This window comes from Panthera pardus, unplaced genomic scaffold (genome assembly GCF_024362965.1).
Source record: "Panthera pardus isolate Hobbes unplaced genomic scaffold, ASM2436296v1 HiC_scaffold_8, whole genome shotgun sequence".
NCBI classification, from domain to species: domain Eukaryota; kingdom Metazoa; phylum Chordata; class Mammalia; order Carnivora; family Felidae; genus Panthera; species Panthera pardus.
The window spans coordinates 63,455,296-63,474,315 of NW_026527013.1; the positions used below are offsets into that span (position 1 = coordinate 63,455,296).

The 19,020-nt window shown below is 51.3% G+C and overlaps 1 protein-coding gene across 1 annotated transcript in view; it reads left to right on the plus strand.

Moving 5' to 3' along the window:
* ABCA13 (ATP binding cassette subfamily A member 13) overlaps positions 1 to 19,020 on the plus strand; it is a 396,309-nt gene that overhangs the window by 202,237 nt on the left and 175,052 nt on the right. Inside the window, exons 40-41 of the mRNA XM_019450998.2 lie at positions 2,460 to 2,617; positions 4,242 to 4,472. Coding sequence (XP_019306543.2) covers positions 2,460 to 2,617; positions 4,242 to 4,472 — 389 coding nt within the window. The remainder of the gene's footprint in view (positions 1 to 2,459; positions 2,618 to 4,241; positions 4,473 to 19,020) is intronic.

Consider the following 19,020-nt stretch of genomic DNA (forward strand, 5'->3'; position numbering starts at 1 on the left):
GTGCCAGAGACCCTGAGCCCCACTTAAGGGAAGGAGGAAACAGAGATAAAGCTAATTAATTAATTTATTAATATTCATTTATTGTTGAGAGAGAGACAGAGTGTGAACGGGGGAGGAGCAGAGAGAGAGGGAGACGCAGAACCCGAAACAGGCTCCAGGCTCTGAGCTGTCAGCACAGAGCCCGACACGGGGCTCGAACTCACAAACTGTGAGATATTGACCAGAACCGAAGTCGGACCCTCAAACGCCTGAGCCCCCAGGCTCCCTGAGATAAGGCTAATTTAAACTGCGCTAAGTCATTTCCCTGCCACTCCTGAGTTGGGACTGATGAAGAAGATGGGCGAGCAGCCGACCAGCACACAGCTTCCATCGTCCCCAAAAGCCTGAGTTGCGGTATGCATCAGCTAGCAAGGCTGCTGTTCTCCTGCACTTTAAAAACTAGAGATGGAATCTTCCAGGGTAGAGTCATGAACACAACGGTATCTCTGGACAGAAAGCCGATGCGATAGAATGTCCCATCCCGTTGTTATAACTTACTTGTTTTCTCACTGTCCTTGGTCGGCGAGCAGTGATTTCTGTCTCCGAAAAGGAGACCAAGAGGGCTGGCTGTTTCGTCTCAAAGGAGGGCTGCTCTGACTCAGGGTAGTGAGAGGTAAGCAGCTGAGTTAGGTGGTCCCTCTAGGAAAACATGTGCTCAGGAATCAGAATGGATTGCTGATTCTGGAAAGAGCCCCACACTCCTGGGTCACCGTGCTGTAGCTTTGTGAAGCAGATGTAAGGACTGAACAAAAACAATTGTTCCCTGCTGAGTAGAAAGAGGCTTTTCCGCCTGCATACCAGCACCTGCAGGGCTCGGTTGGCCTGGGGTTTTATCCGCGTGTTCCCTGCCTTCCTGGGCTCCCTTGGAAGAATGAGGAAGGACAGGATGCCCGGACAAATTAGCACGGAACTACCTAATTCTCCTACTCACACTCTCACTGCACATGACCCTGGAGAAACGATCACATTCCTGTGTGTGTGAGTGTTTCCACGTGTAGGGTTTTTGGAGGAGTAAGTGTACTGTAGACGAAAGCGTGTGGCTCCATATCTGGTCCTTGGGTGCTCGGTCAGTGAGCTTGTCGTTGCTATCATTAAAATAGACAAGAGGAGGGGCGCCTGGATGGCTCAGTAGATTAAGCATCAGACTTTGGTTCAGGTCATGATCTCACAGTCTGTGGGGTCGGGCTCTGTGCTGACAGCTCGGGCCCTGGAGCCTGCTTTGGATGCTGTGTCTCCCTCTCTCTCTGCCCCTCCCCTGCTCATACTCTCTCTCTCTCAAACTGAATAAAACATTTAAACAATTTTTTTTTTTAAGAATAAAAGCACATGAGGGGCACCTGGGTGACTCAGTTGGTTGAGCGCCAGACCTCGGCTCAGGTCATGATCTCATGGTCCATGAGTTCGAGCCCCGCGTCGAGCTCTGTGCTGACAGCTCGGAGCCTGGAGCCTGCTTCAGATTCTGTGTCTCCCTCTCTCTCTGCCCCTCTCCTGCTTACGATCTGTGTCTCTGTTTCTCAAAAATGAAAAAATGTTAAAGAAAAAAGACAAATTTAACATAGACAAGAGGAGGTGGAGGTGGGGGATACCACTTTTGGAAGGGGAGGCATGGAACATACCACGGAATCCACGAGAGACAGGAAAGCAGCATCTTATAAAGTAATGCTTTGCAGTTTGGGGGGTGTGTCTTCTTATCCCCTGAGAGACCATCCTGGGTCGATAATCAGTATCTCTGGACTTAATATACTTTTATTTTTTTTGGAATGTAAGTTCTGTTTGACGTTTATTTTTAGACCATTGTGTGGTGTGGGAACGCATCACCCCAAGTGTAGGTTGCACTAATCCCAGGGTCTAACCGGCCCCGAATCCCAGATCAGGGACTGAGCAACTCTTAGTAACCTCGAAGGACCTCTGGATGGGAGGTTGGCCTTGATCTTTGGGACACAGCTGTGGTGAGGGCGGTCATGGCACCCACCTGTTGCCCTGGGGTCTACATTTCATGGTTTCCTTTTGGATGCCTTTATTTATTTATTTATTTATTTATTTATTTATTTATTTATTTGGGGAGACTAGTCTTTTCATCTTTCTGCTTTATTAAAAAACATCAAATCAGGGTTCCTGGGTGGCTCAGTTGCTTGAGGGTTCAACTTCGGCTCAGGTCATGGTCTCACGGTTCGTGGGTTTGACCCCCACGTCCGGCTCTGTGCTGAGAGCTCGGAGCCTGGAGCCTGCTTCAGATTCTGTCTCTCTCTCTCTCTGTCTCTCTGCCCCTCCCCTGCTCAAGCTCTGTCTCTCTCTGTCTCAAAAATAAACATTACATAAAAACAAACATCAAAAAAATTAGTGATGGGCTTTCAATCGTGTCCGGGATCCCCTGGGGGCCTTCCTGGTGCCCGTTCTGACGCCCCTGCCTTGGGATGCAGGTCGGACCATCATCTTCACGACCCACCACCTGGATGAGGCTGAGGCTCTCGGTGACCGTGTGGCCCTCCTGCAGCATGGCTGGCTCCGCTGCTGCGGTCCCCCCTTCTGCCTGACCCAGGCCTATGGCCAGGGACTCAGCCTGACGCTCAGCAAGCAGGTACGAAGCACAGTGACCTAGATACGCGGGAGAAATGCCCTTCCTGTGTGGGGCAGAGGAGACAAATTCGGCGGTCCTGTGACAGAGTTTTACACTTTGGACTCAAATCAACTGAACGAATATTGATTCTGAGTCCAGTGTTGCCCGTAATGCTGCTGTCCTATGAAGGGAGGCCTGAGGGCCTTGGGGTCTCGGTACATGTGGAGGAAAGGGTGTACCTGAGAACGAAAGCATGGTCACTGTGGTGTGTGCACAGCATGCTCAGGAGCCGGCAGGGTGGGGGTCTGCTGTGGGCTCCTGGTGGTCGGGGAAGGGGGGCACTGAGCTGCAGACAGCGTTTCCTGGTGGCCCCAGACAGGAACTTACCGTGTCATGGGTGGACTGGAGAGGGAGTCGGTAATTGAGTGGAAGTCTCTGTGCACAGCAGCCCGGATGCCAGAAGAAATCCCCCAGGGCTGAGCGGAGCAATTAGCCCCTGTGACCCCAGTGCATTTGCACTGACAAAGGCATCAGATGAGGCTCAAAAGTACCTGATTGGTAACAGCATCCGCTGGGTCTGGCCAGGCAGTATCGTAGCCCAGATGCTCTACAAGTATTTTTCTTCTTATTTTTTTAAATGTTTATTTATTTTTGAGAGTTGAGAGCAAGAGAGAGACAGAGAGTGAGCAGGGGAGGGGCAGAGAGACAGGGAGACTCAGAATCTGAAGTAGGCTCCAGGCTCTGAACTGTCAGCACAGAGCCCCACACTGGGCTCAAACCCGTGAACTGTGAGATCGATCATGACCTGAGCCAAAGTTGGACACTTAAGCGACTGAGCCACCCAGGTGCCCCTGGAAGTATTTTTCTGACAGTAACTGTTCTTTTCGGAGGCTAAAGCTTTATGATAATGTAGTGAGGGACCTCCAGGGTAAAAGTACATTTCAGAGGTCCTGTCAACCGAAGCCTGGCAGAGGTGGCTGTGGGGTTGGGATGCAGGGGCTGTGGGCCCAGAGTCAAGGTTCCTGCTTCCTCTCTGACTTGGGTAAAGTATCTTGCTGTCCCAAGGTGTCTCCTTCCCTCCGTGGTTGGATCCTTGTCTCCCCTTTAAGAAGACCCAGCCCTGTATCCTGTAGTCCCCTTTCTAAGATTGTCCCCAGCTCAGGGGGCACATGTGCGTATAGCCCTCCCCAGGCCTGTCCGAGGAGCCTGGTGACCATGGCCAAGATGGGCGTGCGGGTCTCACCTTGTTGGAATTACCACCAGAGATTTATTTTTAAAAAGGAAGAAGTACAGGGGAGCCTGGGTGGCTCAGTCGGTTACACATCCAACTCTTGGTTTCTGCTCAGCTCATGATCTTATGGTTTGTGAGTTTGAGCCCCGTGTTTGGCTATGCACTGACGGCGTGGAGACTGCTTGGGATTCTCTCTCTCTCTCTTTCTCTGTCTTTCAAAAATAAAATGAAACAAACTTAAATAAATAAAAAGAAGAATTACACCGAGTCCTAGAAATGCCCGTGGCTTAAATGATATTTCTCGACGTCGCTGCTTCGAATTGGAATTTCAGACATGACCTCAGATGACGTAAAGTCGGTATTTTTGGACTAATGAGCCTTGCTGTTTTCTCACCCCCTTTGTGGGACGGCCAGCCTTCTGCTCCAGAGACCGATGACCCGAAGCACGTCGCTCGTGCCACGTCTCTGATCCAGACCTACATCCCTCAAGCCTTCCTCAAAGACAGCAGCGGGGCTGAGCTGGTCTACGGCATTCCCAAGGATGCAGACAGAGCCTGCTTCAAAGGGCTGTTCCAGACCCTGGAGCAGAACCTCGACCATCTGCATCTGACGGGCTTCGGGATTTCAGACGCCACACTGGAAGAGGTACGTTCAGCTGGTCGGGTGCACTTTTAACTGACTACGTTTGGTTTGCCACCCTGCGTCGGTGGTGAGGCGGGGGTAAGGCAGCGGGGAGGGCGCGTGACGGAGAACATGGCCGATTTATTGTTTCCAGGGTCTGATCAGTGCCACACACCACGTAAGCCAATATGGACCAGAGCACGCCACATGGGTCACGATCGTTCTTTAGGGAAAATCCGCATTTTAAGATTTGAGAGCTTTGATGTCTTTACTCCGGAGTCGTTACGTGTCTGAACGCTTGTCAGTAGTCGGGGGGTGGCTTGCCTTGTCTCCTCATCTGGAGACCCCCTGACTTTCTCCGTGGACCTGCTTCTGTTTGGGAGCCCATGGTCCCACGCTGGGCAGAGGAGGAGATGTGCAGAAGGTCAGGCTCACGGACGTTGCTGGCTCCTGGTGAGCCCCATGCTGCCCCCCAGTTATGCTTTCCTGTCACTTGGGACTGAGCCAGCTGACAAGCACCTTTCAGTGTGGTTTCTCTGTACCAGCGGGAGGCTGACCCAGGTATTTCCTCCAGGATGGCCGTGGGTGTAGCTGAACCCAAGGTGAGCCTTGCTTTGGGGCCTGGAGCTCGGCGAGCCTCAGCTGACTTGTGCTTTTCCCTCATTTATTATCTATAGAAAGTGCTGCAGATTTAGAATGAAAATCCATGATGCAAAGGGGAAATCTGGGCAGAGTCTCAGAGCCCTCTGTCTTCATGAGGCAGGAATAGTCCTAGGAGCCGATGAAGTTTGTGGTTTGCAGTCAGCACTCAGAGTCGGAAATATTAGAGACCTTACAGAACCACGAGAATGGAAAGATCGTGACTTCTGGCATGTCGGAGCTGGGGTGCCTGGGGGGGCTCAGTCGGCTGAGCTTCTGACTCTTGATTTCAGCTCAGCTCATGATCCCAGGGTCCTGGGGTTGATCCAGCCCAGTGTCAGGCTCTGTGCTGAGCATGTAGCCTGCTTGGGATCTTCTCTCTCTCTGTCTCTCTCTCTCTCTCTCTCTCTGCCTCTCCTTTGCTCTCCTCCCTCCCCACCCACCCCCACCCCCCCACTGCCTGCCAAATAAATAAGCAAACTTAGGAAAGAAAAAAAGAAAGTCAGAGCCTGAACTTTGGGCTGTGTTTCGGAATGGATTCGGGGGACTGGCTTAGCAACGTGACAGAAACAGCGACCGCGTGTGTGTGAATCAGTGTAGATAGTGGCCGCAGCAACTTTTGTCTGGAATAAAATGGTCACAAAAGATGGTAAAATGTAACAAGATTTACCGTATATTTAAAAAAAATTTTTTTTTAATGTTTATTTATTTTTGAGACAGAGAGAGACAGAGCATGAGCAGGGGAGGGGCAGAGAGAGAGGGAGACAGAATCCGAAGCAGGCTCCAGGCTCTGACCTGTCAGCACAGAGCCTGACGAGGGATTCGAATTCACAGACTGTGAGATCGTGACCTGAGCTGAAGTTGGATGCTTAACCGACTGAGCCGCCCAGGTGCTCTAAGATTTACCATATTTTAAATATGTAGTATGTACAACTAAATATTTTCTAAATGAACCGCGAGCAGGACACTTGTAAAGATACGTGCAGCGTCTGGGACTAGAGCATCATAGTGGAAAGTGTGTGAGCTCTGCCCCCGCCGGTTCTAATCCAAATCCTTTTCCTTCCAATATCTAGGGCCTTGGGTACATCATTCTACTCGTGTGAGGCTGGGGGTTTTGATCTTTGAAATGGAATGACTGCAGCGGCTTGGTTATTCTAGGGCTTTGCCATAACACTTCCTGCTCAGAACAAGCCAGTCAGCAATGGTAAAGGTTCTTCCTGCCTGTGGAAACACAGAGAGTGACATCATTGTCACAGCTTTGGAATGACATGGAAGGAAGTTGTATCCGTGCTCCAGGGAAACGTGCCAGCTGCTGTGTCTGCGAGCTAGTAGTTGTGGTAGTTGGGAACTTTGCGGTCACTGTTTTCCTGCGCACGCAGGGATCCCCCACCTTTGAGAGTCGTTTTACTGGTTTGGGTCGCTTGAAATGGAAAAAGATGGGCACCAGCATGGCTCAGTAGGTTAACATCCGACTTGGGCTCAGGTCATGATCTGAGGGGGTCTGTGCTGACAGCTCAGAGCCTGGACCCTGCTTTGGATTCTGTGTCTCCCTCTCTCTCTGCCTCTGCCTTGCTTGTGCTCTCCATCTCTCTTTCTCTCTCTCTCTCAAAAAAAAAAAAACATTAAAAATATTTTTTAAAAAAAGGAAAAAAAATTTTCTTTTTTTCTTTTTGGTCTTTCCTAATTGCTTTTATTTTCTCAGTGAAATGGGAAAGAAAGGCATCAGTTGTACATGAGCACGGGGAGATTTCCCGACAATAATTTCCTTTGCATCGTAAGATTTTTTCTTTGTGTTTCTTTCCCTCCCTTCCTTCCCTCTTCCTTCCTTCCCTCCCCTTTTCCCTTCCTCCTCCCTTCCCTCCCTCCTCCCCTCCCCTCTTCCTTTCCTCCCTCTTCCTCCCATCCTCCCTTCCTCTCCTCCCCTCCCCTCTTCTTTCCCTCCCTCTTCCTCCCCTCCCTCTTCCCCTCCCTTCCCCACACACCTTCCCTCCCTCTTCCTCCCCTCCCTACTCCCCTCCCTTCCCCACACCCCTTCCCTCCCTCTTCTTCCCCTCCCTCCTTCCCCTCCCCTCCCTCCTCCTCTTTCCTTCATCCCTCCCTCCTTCTTCTCCTCCCCCCACCCTCTTCCCCCTTCCTCCCTACCCCTTCCTCACTATCCTTACCTCCCCTCCCTCCCTCCCACCCTCACTCCCTCCTTCCTTTTCTGCCAAATGATCAGGTCTGGCTGCATTTCCAGCCACAGCCCTGGATTAAATCAGAGACTTCTGGAGTAAAGAAGGTGTCAGCTCTGCCTTTTACTCGTTTGTGCGTGCTGGTAGGGCTCGTTTTAGCTGCCAGAATCTTCTTTAAGCCACTCGTCTCCTTTATAAGCGTGGTTTTAGTAAAAGCTAGACAAATCAATGGGAAATTGACTTACACGAGCCACAGAAAGCTGTCACTTGTTGGGCCCGAGGGGCCAGTGAGGCGGCCTCTGTCACCGCGGACCCGCTGCCCCTGGCTGATGCAGGACGCCTTCCATATTAGGAATGCCCACCTTCTGACAGGGTTTAGTGGGAGTGGAAACCGAGGTCCTCGTAGTTTCCTACACCCCGGGGTGGTGATGACTGTCCCAGGGCAGCCCCCAAGGTTCTGACTGAATCAAGGGAGTTTCCCAGCACCCGGACCGCAGAGCCCCGGCCTGGGTTGGAATCCATTCTCCAGGCCATTGGCCAAATGTGTCCCTGGGAGCTGTGAGAGCCACAGGGTGGGGTTGATGGAAGGGGCTCCTGGCAAAGCCTGAAATGCCCATGAAATGCCCAGGGAGCCAGCCTCGGAAGGGCTGGGGGGCTGGGTGGTACTGGGTGGTCTTTCTGCCACCCTCCTGGATGGTGAGTTCCCCTGGGGCCTTCGCACCCGTGGACCGCTCTGGGGCTGGGAGCTGGTTTTGTGTGTGTGTGGGGGGGTGCCTCCTTCCCACACCCTGACTCACTGACAGCTTGGCCTGGCCTGGCCTCACCCGCCCGGGGGTCCTTCCTTTCATGGCTGATGTCTGTCCCCTTCCCTGTCCTCCACCCTGGAGAGAGGAGACTGTGGAGGAAGTCTTATGGCACCATGCCCAGAATCTTAAGTCAGGTTTAAAATTTTCTGGCCTGTGCTGCTTTGTAACAGGAGTTACTCCAACTGATGATACCAATCTTAAGCGGTGTCCATTTCCCCATAACCTTTGCTTCTATGGCTGCCTAATTTCTGTTTAAAAGGCTTCCTGGGGCACCTCAGTCTGTTGAGCATCCGATTCTGTTTTGGTTCAGGTCATGATCTCACAGTGCATTAGATCGAGCCCCGCATCGGGCTTTGCATTCACAGTGAGAAGCCTGCTTGGGGGTCTCTCTCTCTGCCCCTCCCCTCCTCCCTCTTCTCTCTCAAAATAAATAAACATTAAAAAAAAAAAAAAAGCCTCCAGGATACCGTTTGTCCTGCAGGCCCTGAGTGCGGTGGGAGCAGCTGGGTCGGGGAGCAGCCCGCGTGTGGCTGGAACCCCATTCTTCTCCTCGATGAAACAGAAATTTCTTCCCTAACGTTCTCAACACCGTTTCTGTTTGGATCAGATAATTCGATAACCCTCAGAACAGGTGACAAACCGCAGGAAGTCATGCAAAGGTGAGGACTTCTCTGCATCACCTTCACTGCATTTAAATCCAGAATACACGTGCTGTGGGGTATTCGGAAAGTAAGCGTTTCTGTATTTTAGCCCTTCTGTATTTTTAGTGTTATCATAGGTATGTAATCCCAGCACAGCTTCTAGAAATTCTTTGTTTTCAAATTTTAATGTTTATTTTTCAGAGAGAGACAGAGTGTGAGCGGGGGAGGGACAGAGAGAGGGAGACACAGAATCCGAAGCAGGCTCCAGGCTCCGAGCTGTCAGCACAGAGCCCGACGCGGGGCTCGAACCCACAAACCGCGAGATCATGACCTGAGCGGAAGTCGGACACTTAACAGACTGAGCCACCCAGGCGCCCCTAAAGATTCTAAAGTGATCTTTACACACAATGTGGGGCTCGAACTTATAACCCCGATATCGGGAGTCACACACTCCGCCACTGAGCCAGCCAGGCGGTCCCTGAAAATTCTTTTTATGCTAATTCCCTAAATATTCCTATTTCTGATTTGTATTTCCCTTTATTCTCCAAAATATTCTTTCTTTTTAAAGATTTTTATTTCTGAGTAATCTCTACACCCAATATGGAGCTCAAACTCACAACCTCAAGATCCACACCCTCCATCATCTGAGCCAGCTGGGTGCCCCCAAAATATTCTTATCTATACCCCTTGATGCACCTTTTGGAAATTTCTTAATCTGTCTCCTCTTTGCCCTGTTTTCTTTTCCATTCTTTATTTTTGAAGTTGCATATAGGAAAACCCACTCAGTAAATTTTGGCAAAGGCATTGGGTCGTGGGGCCATCACCAAAATCTGGATAGGGAGGGAGTCCATCCTTACTGCCTGCTTCAGGGAGTAATTCCTTCATGCACCTTGCTTCTCTGCAACCCGCTGTTTGTTTCTTCCCCAGATCCCCCCCGCCCCTTGGTGCTCATCCTCCCAAAACAAGCCCAACCGGAAGCAGCAGAACCAGTCGTGCAATTACTTGGGACATTTTACATGTGCTTCTCCGATTTCCTGCAGTGATTTCTACCTGCTGTACTTAGTACATGCTTTGCACATAATAGGTGCTAACAGGTATCGGTTAGAGGCTCATGTGTCTTTCTTTTCTCTTGCACACACGCAGGTGCTCAAAAAGAACCCATCTGTCTTAAGGGCAACCATAAACAACCATCTGAAATACAGATTTAACAAGATAGAATATTACAGCCTATGTGGGCTTGTTTGAAAACGGAATCTTAAATTGAAAAAAGATTAAGCCTTTTAAAAACTTTCCTTTGTTTGATGGAGTCTATAAAATATCTATCTCAACCAATTTTGTCTCCTTACAGCGGGCAAGTATCGACTTTCTTGTCTTGTGTCTGTTATCGATCCATAGTCAGCGTGGATAAGCACCCTGCACGTGCTTTCCCTTTGTTCGCCTGTGCGGTGCCTGACAACTTACAGCAGGTGCATGGGGGCCTGTCCAGGGATGCTCCTGACTCTGTAGCTAGAGAGCAGATTTCATTTTCTTTTTCTTTTTTTAATGTTTATTTATATTTGAGAGAGAGAGAGAGAGAGAGTGTGTGTGTGCATGGGACAGGGTCAGAGAAAGAGGAAGACACAGAATCGGAAGCAGGCTCCAGGCTCCCAGCTGTCAGCACAGAGCCCGACATGAGGCTCGAACCCACGAACCGTGAGATCGTGACCCGAGCCGAAGTCGGACGCTTAACCGACTGAGCCACCCAGGCGCCCTGAGCAGATTTCATTTTAAACTGCAGTAAATTCCATGTAACTCATGGCCCCTAAAGACACCCCCAAGCCAGTGAGGCTGAGATGTCAAATCTGATCATACAGCCACCATGTGTGGAGTGTGTTTGCTTTGCATGGTGGGGGACCAGGGAGAGCTGGAGCTCCCTGGGTGTGCACAGGAAGTACCTTTGCAGCCAGCTCGGAAGCCAAGGCGAAATCTTTTCATGTCATGCAAATGGAGTGATTCTTAGTGGTGCATTTTTTTCGACTTTTAAATATGTTTATTTATCTAGTTTTGAGAGAGAGAATGTGAACGGGGGAGGAGCAGAGGGAGAGAGAGAGAGAGGGGCGGGGGGACAGAGAATCCCAAACCGGCTCCAGGCTCTGAGCTGTCAGCGCAGAGCCCAATGCGGGGCTCGTTCGCGAACCACGAGACCATGACCTGAGCCGAAGTCGGACGCTCAGCTGACCGAGCCACCCAGGCACCCGCCTGAAGACTCTTTATTTAAAAAAAATTTTTTTAAACATTTATTTTATTATTGAGAGACAGAGAGAGACAGAGCATGAGCTGGGCAGAGAGAGGAGGAGACACAGAATCAGAAGCAGCCTCCAGGCTCCGAGATGTCAGCACAGAGCCTGACGTGGGGCTCGAACTCACAGACTGTGAGATCATGACCCAAGCCGAAGTTGGACACTTAACCAACTGAGCCACCCGGGCACCCCCTGAAGACTCTTTAAATTCTCAGTCTTCATCCCGCTGCTTTGCCCCTCCCCCCATGTTCCTGGCCTGAAACAGTTACGACCATGACATCAGTCAGGTGGTGGTTTCTCTTGTTCTGTAACTCATCCTGCATCTTTTTCGTTGGCATTAGACGGAAACGGAATGCTTTTCTTCACCATGTTTGTTTATTTGTATTGGTAAGGATCACCGTATGCAGTGAGCCAGAATTTGCTGCGATCCTAATTTGCTTGGATGCCGGAGTCCTACCAGGTTTAGCCCCTGGCGCTCCTTCGTGCTGACTCTGTGCCCTAACACAGCCCCACGATCTTCCAGTGTCTTATGTTCTGACGTCACCAGGTGCTCTGGGCGCCCGAAGCGCATTCCCCCGTCTGACCCTAGAATCGGCTATTTCTGCAAGGGGGCCCGGCTGTAGGTGCACACGTGGTGTGGGGCAACACTGCTCCTGTCCTGACCTGGGGGTGGCTGGACAGTCTCCATTTGCTGCTCTTTCTCCCCTCACGGTGAAAGCCAGGGGTTCACCTCCACAGGGAAACCCCCCAGGGCCAGGCCAGCCACACTGGGTTCTTTGAGTGTCCCCTCTTCGTCTTTGTCTCTCCCTCCCTGACCAGGGCAGACTCAGCTTCCATATCGGAGGCTGTCCCCTTGTTTGCCCAATCCGCCCACACCTCTGGAGCACCACAACTTTAATGCCCCCTGGACAGAACCTGTGCCCCCCCCCAGCCCCTCCTGGATGCCCCAGCCCCAATCTGGTGTGTTCTTCCTGCAGCCACTGAAAGCCAAGGAGCTACCTCCCTTCCCCCCTCGGGTCTGCCTGAGAGGGAAGGGACAAGGGGGAGGGGAGGCTGCTGGCCCCAACATGTTCCTTCCGTCACCTGACACCCTGTGTTTTCTCCTCGGGGGACAATAAACCCAGTAATTTCAGGGTTCTTCATTTGGAGACTTAGGTCTTTAAAATTCTTTTTTTAAAGTTTATTTATTTTGAGAGAATGAGATTCAGAGTGAGGTAGGGGCAGAGGAAGAGAAGGAGAAAGAGAGAGAGAATCCCAAGCAGGCTTTGCACTGTCAGCACAGAAGCCGGGGCGGGGCTCGACCTCACGAACCATGAGACCATGACCTGAGCCAAAATCAAGCGTCGGACGCTCAACTGACTGTGCCATCTGGGCGCCCCGGGTCTTTTAAATTTAGAGCAGCCTCAGGTTCTTACCGCTTGCTCTAAGCCTGGTGTCAGCTCGGTGCCGAACGTGCTATTTGCCCTCTGACTGCCGTGCTGGCCCGTCATTTCATGTTGTGTGTGTGGGGAAAAAAGCCATCACAGGGCAGTGTGGATCCAACCCAAGCTTGGCCTTATCAAATTTAGAAACGCACTGAAGTTGAAGTCCCTATCCCCTTGTGCAGAAGGAGACTGAGGGACTGCATGTGAGAAAGGGGCCCCGTCGCCCAAAGTCGGGAATTGGAGTTCAGTTGTGGCAGATGCCAAAACCCTCCACCCGTGCTTCTGACTGGTACTGTCTCTCCGGTGTCTGGGGACGCATCACACCAACGGCCCTGGTTTCCAAGCTGCACCGATGGTGCGTGGTTCTGCGGTGGACTGAACAAAGGCCCTGAGCATGTCTGCATCCTAATCCCCGGAATCCCTGGACCTGTGGTTGTCCGCTGCACAGATTTTATGACGGGAAGGCTATCCTGGATTATCGGTGTGGAGCCGTGTGCTGAGTAGTGTGCTCGTCAGAAGGACATGTGAAGGTCAGACGGATGGAAGGAGAGGCCTTGGTGGAGGCAGGGATTGGGGTGATGCGCTTTGAACACAGAGCATGGGGCTGTGAGCATGTAGGCGGCCACTAGAAGCTGAAAAAGGCAAGGGGTTCATTCTCCCGTGGGGTCCGTGGAAGGAACCAGCCCCGGGTTATCAGATGATAAGCCGCTGTTGTTTTCCATCCACGTTTGTGGTCATCTGTTCCAACAGAGATCGGGAATGAACAGACGCTCCTGTGAAACGGTAGACTCTTACCGTATGCACCATGTGGCCTGCCAAGGGGCAGATCTGCCCAGACTCCTACGTCTGGAGAGGACTAGCCAGTGACTCTCTTGTTCCTTACCACGTAGGCTCTCCCCACGGTTTTATCTTCTGCTTCTTAAAACTGTTACTTTTGGGAAAATGAAAACAAAACGAAACCACAGCACAGTTTACATTTTGGTCCAACTTTGGACACTGTCCCTGCGCTGATGTCATCTGTTGGTAGGACAATGCCGTCATTGTCTTGCGGAGTCGGTCGCCTTCATGCATTTCCCCAGCGTCTCAGCTGAAGGCACCTTGCACTGCCCATCTCTGGGACACAGTCCATCAAATGGACACTTTAAATGCGGGTCAAGTTGGGGGTCTGAGACTACTTGGCGGTGGGGTGCACGTAGCCCCGCGGTCTGAGGGATTGATGGCACAATCAGTGTTGAGGTGACCCCGGGCTGCCGTAAGTGCTCAGACCCTGCAGCCCTTCTAAATGAAGAAAACCTCAGTCCTCAGATGAAGAATCTGCAAACTGTTGAACATACTGTTCTTTGTGAACAGAGAGCAGAAATGCCGTAGGCTTTCAATCCATACTTCTGCTAAATTATAAATTGTTTCTGCACTGGATAGCGTCCTTGAGATTTCTACCTTCTCCCCCTAGTTTTATTGACATACAACATCGTATTAGTTTAGGGTGTACGCCATGATGATTTGATGTATGTATGTGTGATGCTGATGGCTGTTGGAAGTTACCATGCGTCATGTCATATAGTTATTTTTCTTTCTTTAATGTTTATTGTTGATTTTGAGAGAGAGAGTGGGCAGGGGAGGGGCAGAGAGAGAGGGAGATAGAGAATCCCAAGCAGGCTCCACACTGTCAGCATGAAGTCCGATGTGGGGCTCGATCTCAATGAACCCTGAGATCATGACCTGAACCGGAATCAGGAGTCAGACGCTTAACCAACGGAGCCACCCAGGGGACCCTCACATGGTTATTTTTCTCACGGAAAGAACTTCTATAATCTACTCTCTTTGCAACTTTCAGATAGAAAGCCCAGTCTCGTTAACTGGAGTGGTAATGTTACAGATCACATCCCCAGGACTTACTTATCTTTTAAGTGGAAGTTTGTATCTTTTGACTCCTTGTGACCGTTTTGCACCACCCCCCCCCCCCCCCCCCGCCCACTCTCCCCTGGCAACCACCAATCTGTTTTTTTTTTTTTTAATGTTCTATGTGTGAGTGAGATCATAGGGTTTTTGCCTTTCTCTGTCCAACTTATCTCACTTAGCATAATGTCCCCAGTGTTGTGGCAAAAGGCAGGATTTCCTTCCTTTTTGTGGCTGAGTCATACTTCATTGAGTGTATATATCCCACACCGTCTTTATCCCCCCTTCATCTACGGCTGTTTCCATGTCTCAGCTCCCGTATGTGATGCTACGGTGACCACGAGAAGCAGGTGTCTTTTCAACGTAGTGTTTTCTTTTTCTTTCGGATAAACTACCCAGAGGTGGGATTGCTGGGTCATAGGGTAGTTCTATCTTTAACCTTTTGAGGACCCTCCATGCTGCTGTCCACAGTGGCCGCACCCGTTTGCATTCGCACTGGCTCTGCGCGAGGGATTCCCTTCTTCCACATCCTTACCAGCACCTGTCACTCCTTGTCATTTGGATTCTAGCCGACAGGTGTGAGGTGACACCACATCGTGGTTTTGATTTGCATTTCCCTGGTGCCGAGCGATGCAGAGCATCTCCTCACGCGCCTCTTGGCTGTCCGCGTGTCTTCTCTGCAGGAACGTCTGTTCAGGGCCTCTGTCCGTGTTTTTGTTGCACCGCTGGTATTTTTGCTGTTGAGCGGAATGTCCTCATCTGTTTCGCTCCTGTTCCGGTCACGCGATGACCTCAGGTGAAGGTTGGTAAGAGTAGTTTGACCCGTCTTCGTCTGATTTCCCTTTGCCTTGGGAAGCCCGAGCTCGTTCCCGTGAAATTCTGAACTCGTGAGACAGAAAACCACTTTCCAGGGCCTGTCCTTTGGAAGAGGCCACTGTGCGTCTGTGTGGTTCGCATGCAGTGGCCCGTGGCCTGGTCTCATTGTGAGGATGGAGAAGGCGCCGTCGGAGCGGGAAGAGGTGCCCGTGGCAGCCTTCCACAGACGCCCGGGGGCTGCGCTCTCCCTAGACTTCGGGAAGCATCACCGGATGTGAGACGCCTCGTCTCTGCTCAGACGCCTTCCCGCGAGGCGGCCCGTGGTTTGTGCTCTGTCTCGTGAAGGGATGTTTCCGTGTGTGGAACGGACTCTCCCAGGCTTGTGTGTAATGAGACTTCGTGGTCGAGTGCTGTGTCCTTGTCCTTGACTGCCTGAGACCCGGCGTAGGCTTCCCTATTCCGCTCCTTTAGGAAAACGTGTCAAGTTCGGCCTCCAGCTACAAATACTGACGGAAGGTTGTGTTAGGGATTGTGTGTGTCAGATAATAAAGCAAGGGTGCAGACCACGGCGTGGCACTTCCGTCGCCCACATCCATGGGGCAGGGGTTCCCCGCCGGGTCACGTTCCGTCCCGGGTGCCGTGTTTCCCTGAGACCCTCGACCAGGGTGGCTGCAGGACCACAGGCTCACAGCTTCCATTTGGCACCGGACTTGCAGCCCAGAATAACCAGGATGGCAGCCGCCATCGGGAACTCAGACTTTTGAAAACGTCAATCACCGTCATACTGCTGTTCAAAAATTTGACCTTTATTTGGGCCTTTCTCCTCACTGGGCTACCTTGGTGTTTTTCTTGCTGCCAGGTGTCCCCGGGCGGTGTGGCTGCAGTCAGGGCATGCCGACACCAGGTGGCGCTCATAGCATCCTTCTGTCTTGGCCTTGCCTTTCCCTTTCCGCAGGGGAGGCTGGAGAATCCCCTCGGTGTCCCCGGTACTTAGTGTTGTGCTGTAATCGACAGCATCCCCCAGTGACCCCTGAGAGCACGGACAGCAAGACCTCTGCCCTTATTGTCTCTTTTCCTCCCACACATACTTGTGCACACACACGTGCACAAGTGCACACACACATACACACACACACACACTGTCTTGTTATGAAAAGGGGAAGGGAGGGGAAATTTAAAAAGATGGAGATTATTACCAAGGTGTTATCAAGATATGCTTTATATAATTTACAATTACTTTTGATCATTGAATGAAAATTCCACTTAGAATAAGATACAGAGGAAAGTTTCTTCTCAATGAATAATTCTTGACTTGTACCGCTTCTACTGTTTTTTTTTTTTTTTTTTAAGAATTCCTTTTTTAAGGGGCGCCTGGGTGGCTCAGTCGGTTAAACATCCAACTTCGGCTCAGGTCATGATCTCATGGTTCGTGGGTTCGAGCCCTGTGTCCCACTCTGTGCTGATGGCTCAGAGCCTGGATCCTGCTTCGGATTCTGTGTCTCCCTCTCTCTCTGTATCTCTGCCCCTTCCCTTGCTTGTGCTCTGTCTCTCTTTCTCTCTCAAAAATAAATACACATTAAAGAAATTTTTTTTAAAAAGAATTCCCTTTTTAAAAAATATCTATTTATTTTATTCCTTTTTTAAAATTTTATTTAAATGTTTATTTATTTTTGAGACACAGAGACAGAGCATGAACAGGGGAGGGGCAGAGAGAGAGGGAGACCCAGAATCCGAAGCAGGCTCTAGGCTCCAAGCTGTCAGCACAGAGCCCGACAGGGGGTTTGAACCCAAAAACAGATCGTGACCTGAGCCGAAGTTGGATGCTTCACTGACTGAGCCACCCAGGCACCCCATAAAAATATTTATTTATTTTTGAGAGAAAGAGATAAAGGAGGGGAGGGGCAGAGAGAGAGGGAGAGAGAATCCCAAGGAGGCTCCAGGCTGTCAACACAGAACCCGATGTGGGGCTTGATCCCATGACACTGGGATCACAACCTGAACCGAAATCACGAGTTGGACACTCAACCGACCAAGACACCCAGGTGCCCCTATTTCTACTCTTTTTAATTTCGTTCTCTATAAATGCCCTGGGTGAATGTGTATCTTTCTGAATGCCCTGGGTGAAGGCTTAACTCGTCAGTCCTAGGTGCGTTCCTCATTAGTGGGGCTAACAGTACTGGTCTCACTGGGTTGGGCTGAGAATGAATTGAAGTGACACCTCAGGGACATGCCACATGGTACTTCTCGTCCTCCCCCTGCTTGGCCTCTCCTAGGACCAGACGTGGGAGCTTCCGTTGGGCATTTTCCTTCCGCCATGCAGCAATGCGTTCACTGCTTGCAACCCCTCTGTTACACGTCTTATTGTTACCGTTTATCGTGAGGGGAAAGGAAGAGTGGCAAACAGTTTCCCGAAGTGACGCACTGGCACAGCATTGTTACTAATTGTTAGTTACTATTATTCCTGGTGGTGGTGATGCAGGTGATACTTGAGGGGTCGTGAGGTTTGCTTCTTTTCCTCAGGGTCTTCCTGGAATCCACAAGGGGTTATCTTACAATTCAGAGTCCCCGCGTAGGATCCAGTGAAACCTCGTGGCCCTTCACCGGGGCGGGACTTGGATTCTTTCAGCGGGATTCTGTGTCAAACTAATGAGCCACACGCAGAGAAATGATGCGTCTCTGCCCTCCCACAGGCTTCTTGCTTTCTTCTCTTCTCTGGTGCCCTCTCCCCGTCTTCCCTGCGGGCTGGAGGGTCCCCCAAACACCCAGAGATAGTCAGTACCTTTGTACTTACTCCCCTAAATAAGCAATCAGAGGTTGCACTGTTTACGGAAACGCCAAGTGCGGTTCGCGCAAATGACTGGAAGCCGTCATCCACCGAATTTCAGCTGCTCGTCAGTGCCGCCCCTGCTCCCGAGACCATGCGGCCGACACGGTGGGCCCTGGGTCCCATGCCCGCTGGCCTGACGTGTTGTGGGGAGCGTCGTCCTCAAGCCCTGAGCCCCAGCCCTTCCCGCGGTGGTGGTGGCACAGGGCGTTCACGCACGAGCCAGCCGCCGGTCCCACGCACCTGCCGATGTATGTTAGGGACACCCCCTCACCTCTCCGTGGAACCTGCCAGACCTCCAGGTGCCTCTAGGGCTCGGGCGGCTTCTCACCTCTCGTGCTGGTTTGGGACCCAGTCGTTGGATCTGAGCTCACTGAAACTGGATTTTGCTTCCAGCATGAACTGAATAGAGACCTCAGGCCGTTACTTAAACACGCTGCTCCCGGGGACGTGGCACTCCCGTGGAAACGCCACGTCCAGTGGGGGCTCTTACCAGTGTGTCTCACCCATGCCAAATAAGCTGTGTCACGAGTTTCTCCATTCAGTCTCTGAACTTTTTTTTTAAATTTATTTATTTATTTTGAGAGAGAGAGAGAGAGAGAGAGAGAGAGAGAGAGAGAGACAAATGGGGGAGGAGCAGAGAGCGAGGGTGAGAGAGAATCCTAAGCAGGGTTCGTGTTGTCAGCTCAGAGCCTGATGTGGGGCTTGAACCCACAAACTGTGAGACTCTGACCTGAGCCGAGATCAAGAGTCAGATGCTTAACCGACTGAGCCCCCCAAGCGCCCCCATCTCTGAACTTCTAAGACTCTGGTGTAGCCAGTCACAACTCCCCGTTGCTTTGGACACTGTATCGTGGGCGCCTCCTTTGCCCTGCCTGCTTCTTGCTTGGATTGACCCCACCATGCCCGTAAATGCCCTGAGGTCCACGGTCAGGTTTCCCTCGCCTTGTATCCCCGGAGCAGCCTTACAACCAGCTTGCGGAGAACCGGGCGGCCTTACCGCCAGGCCAGTGATGGGAAAAGCTCATGAGATAACGGCGTGTGGTGTCTGTTGTCATAATGACCTTGCTGGGGGA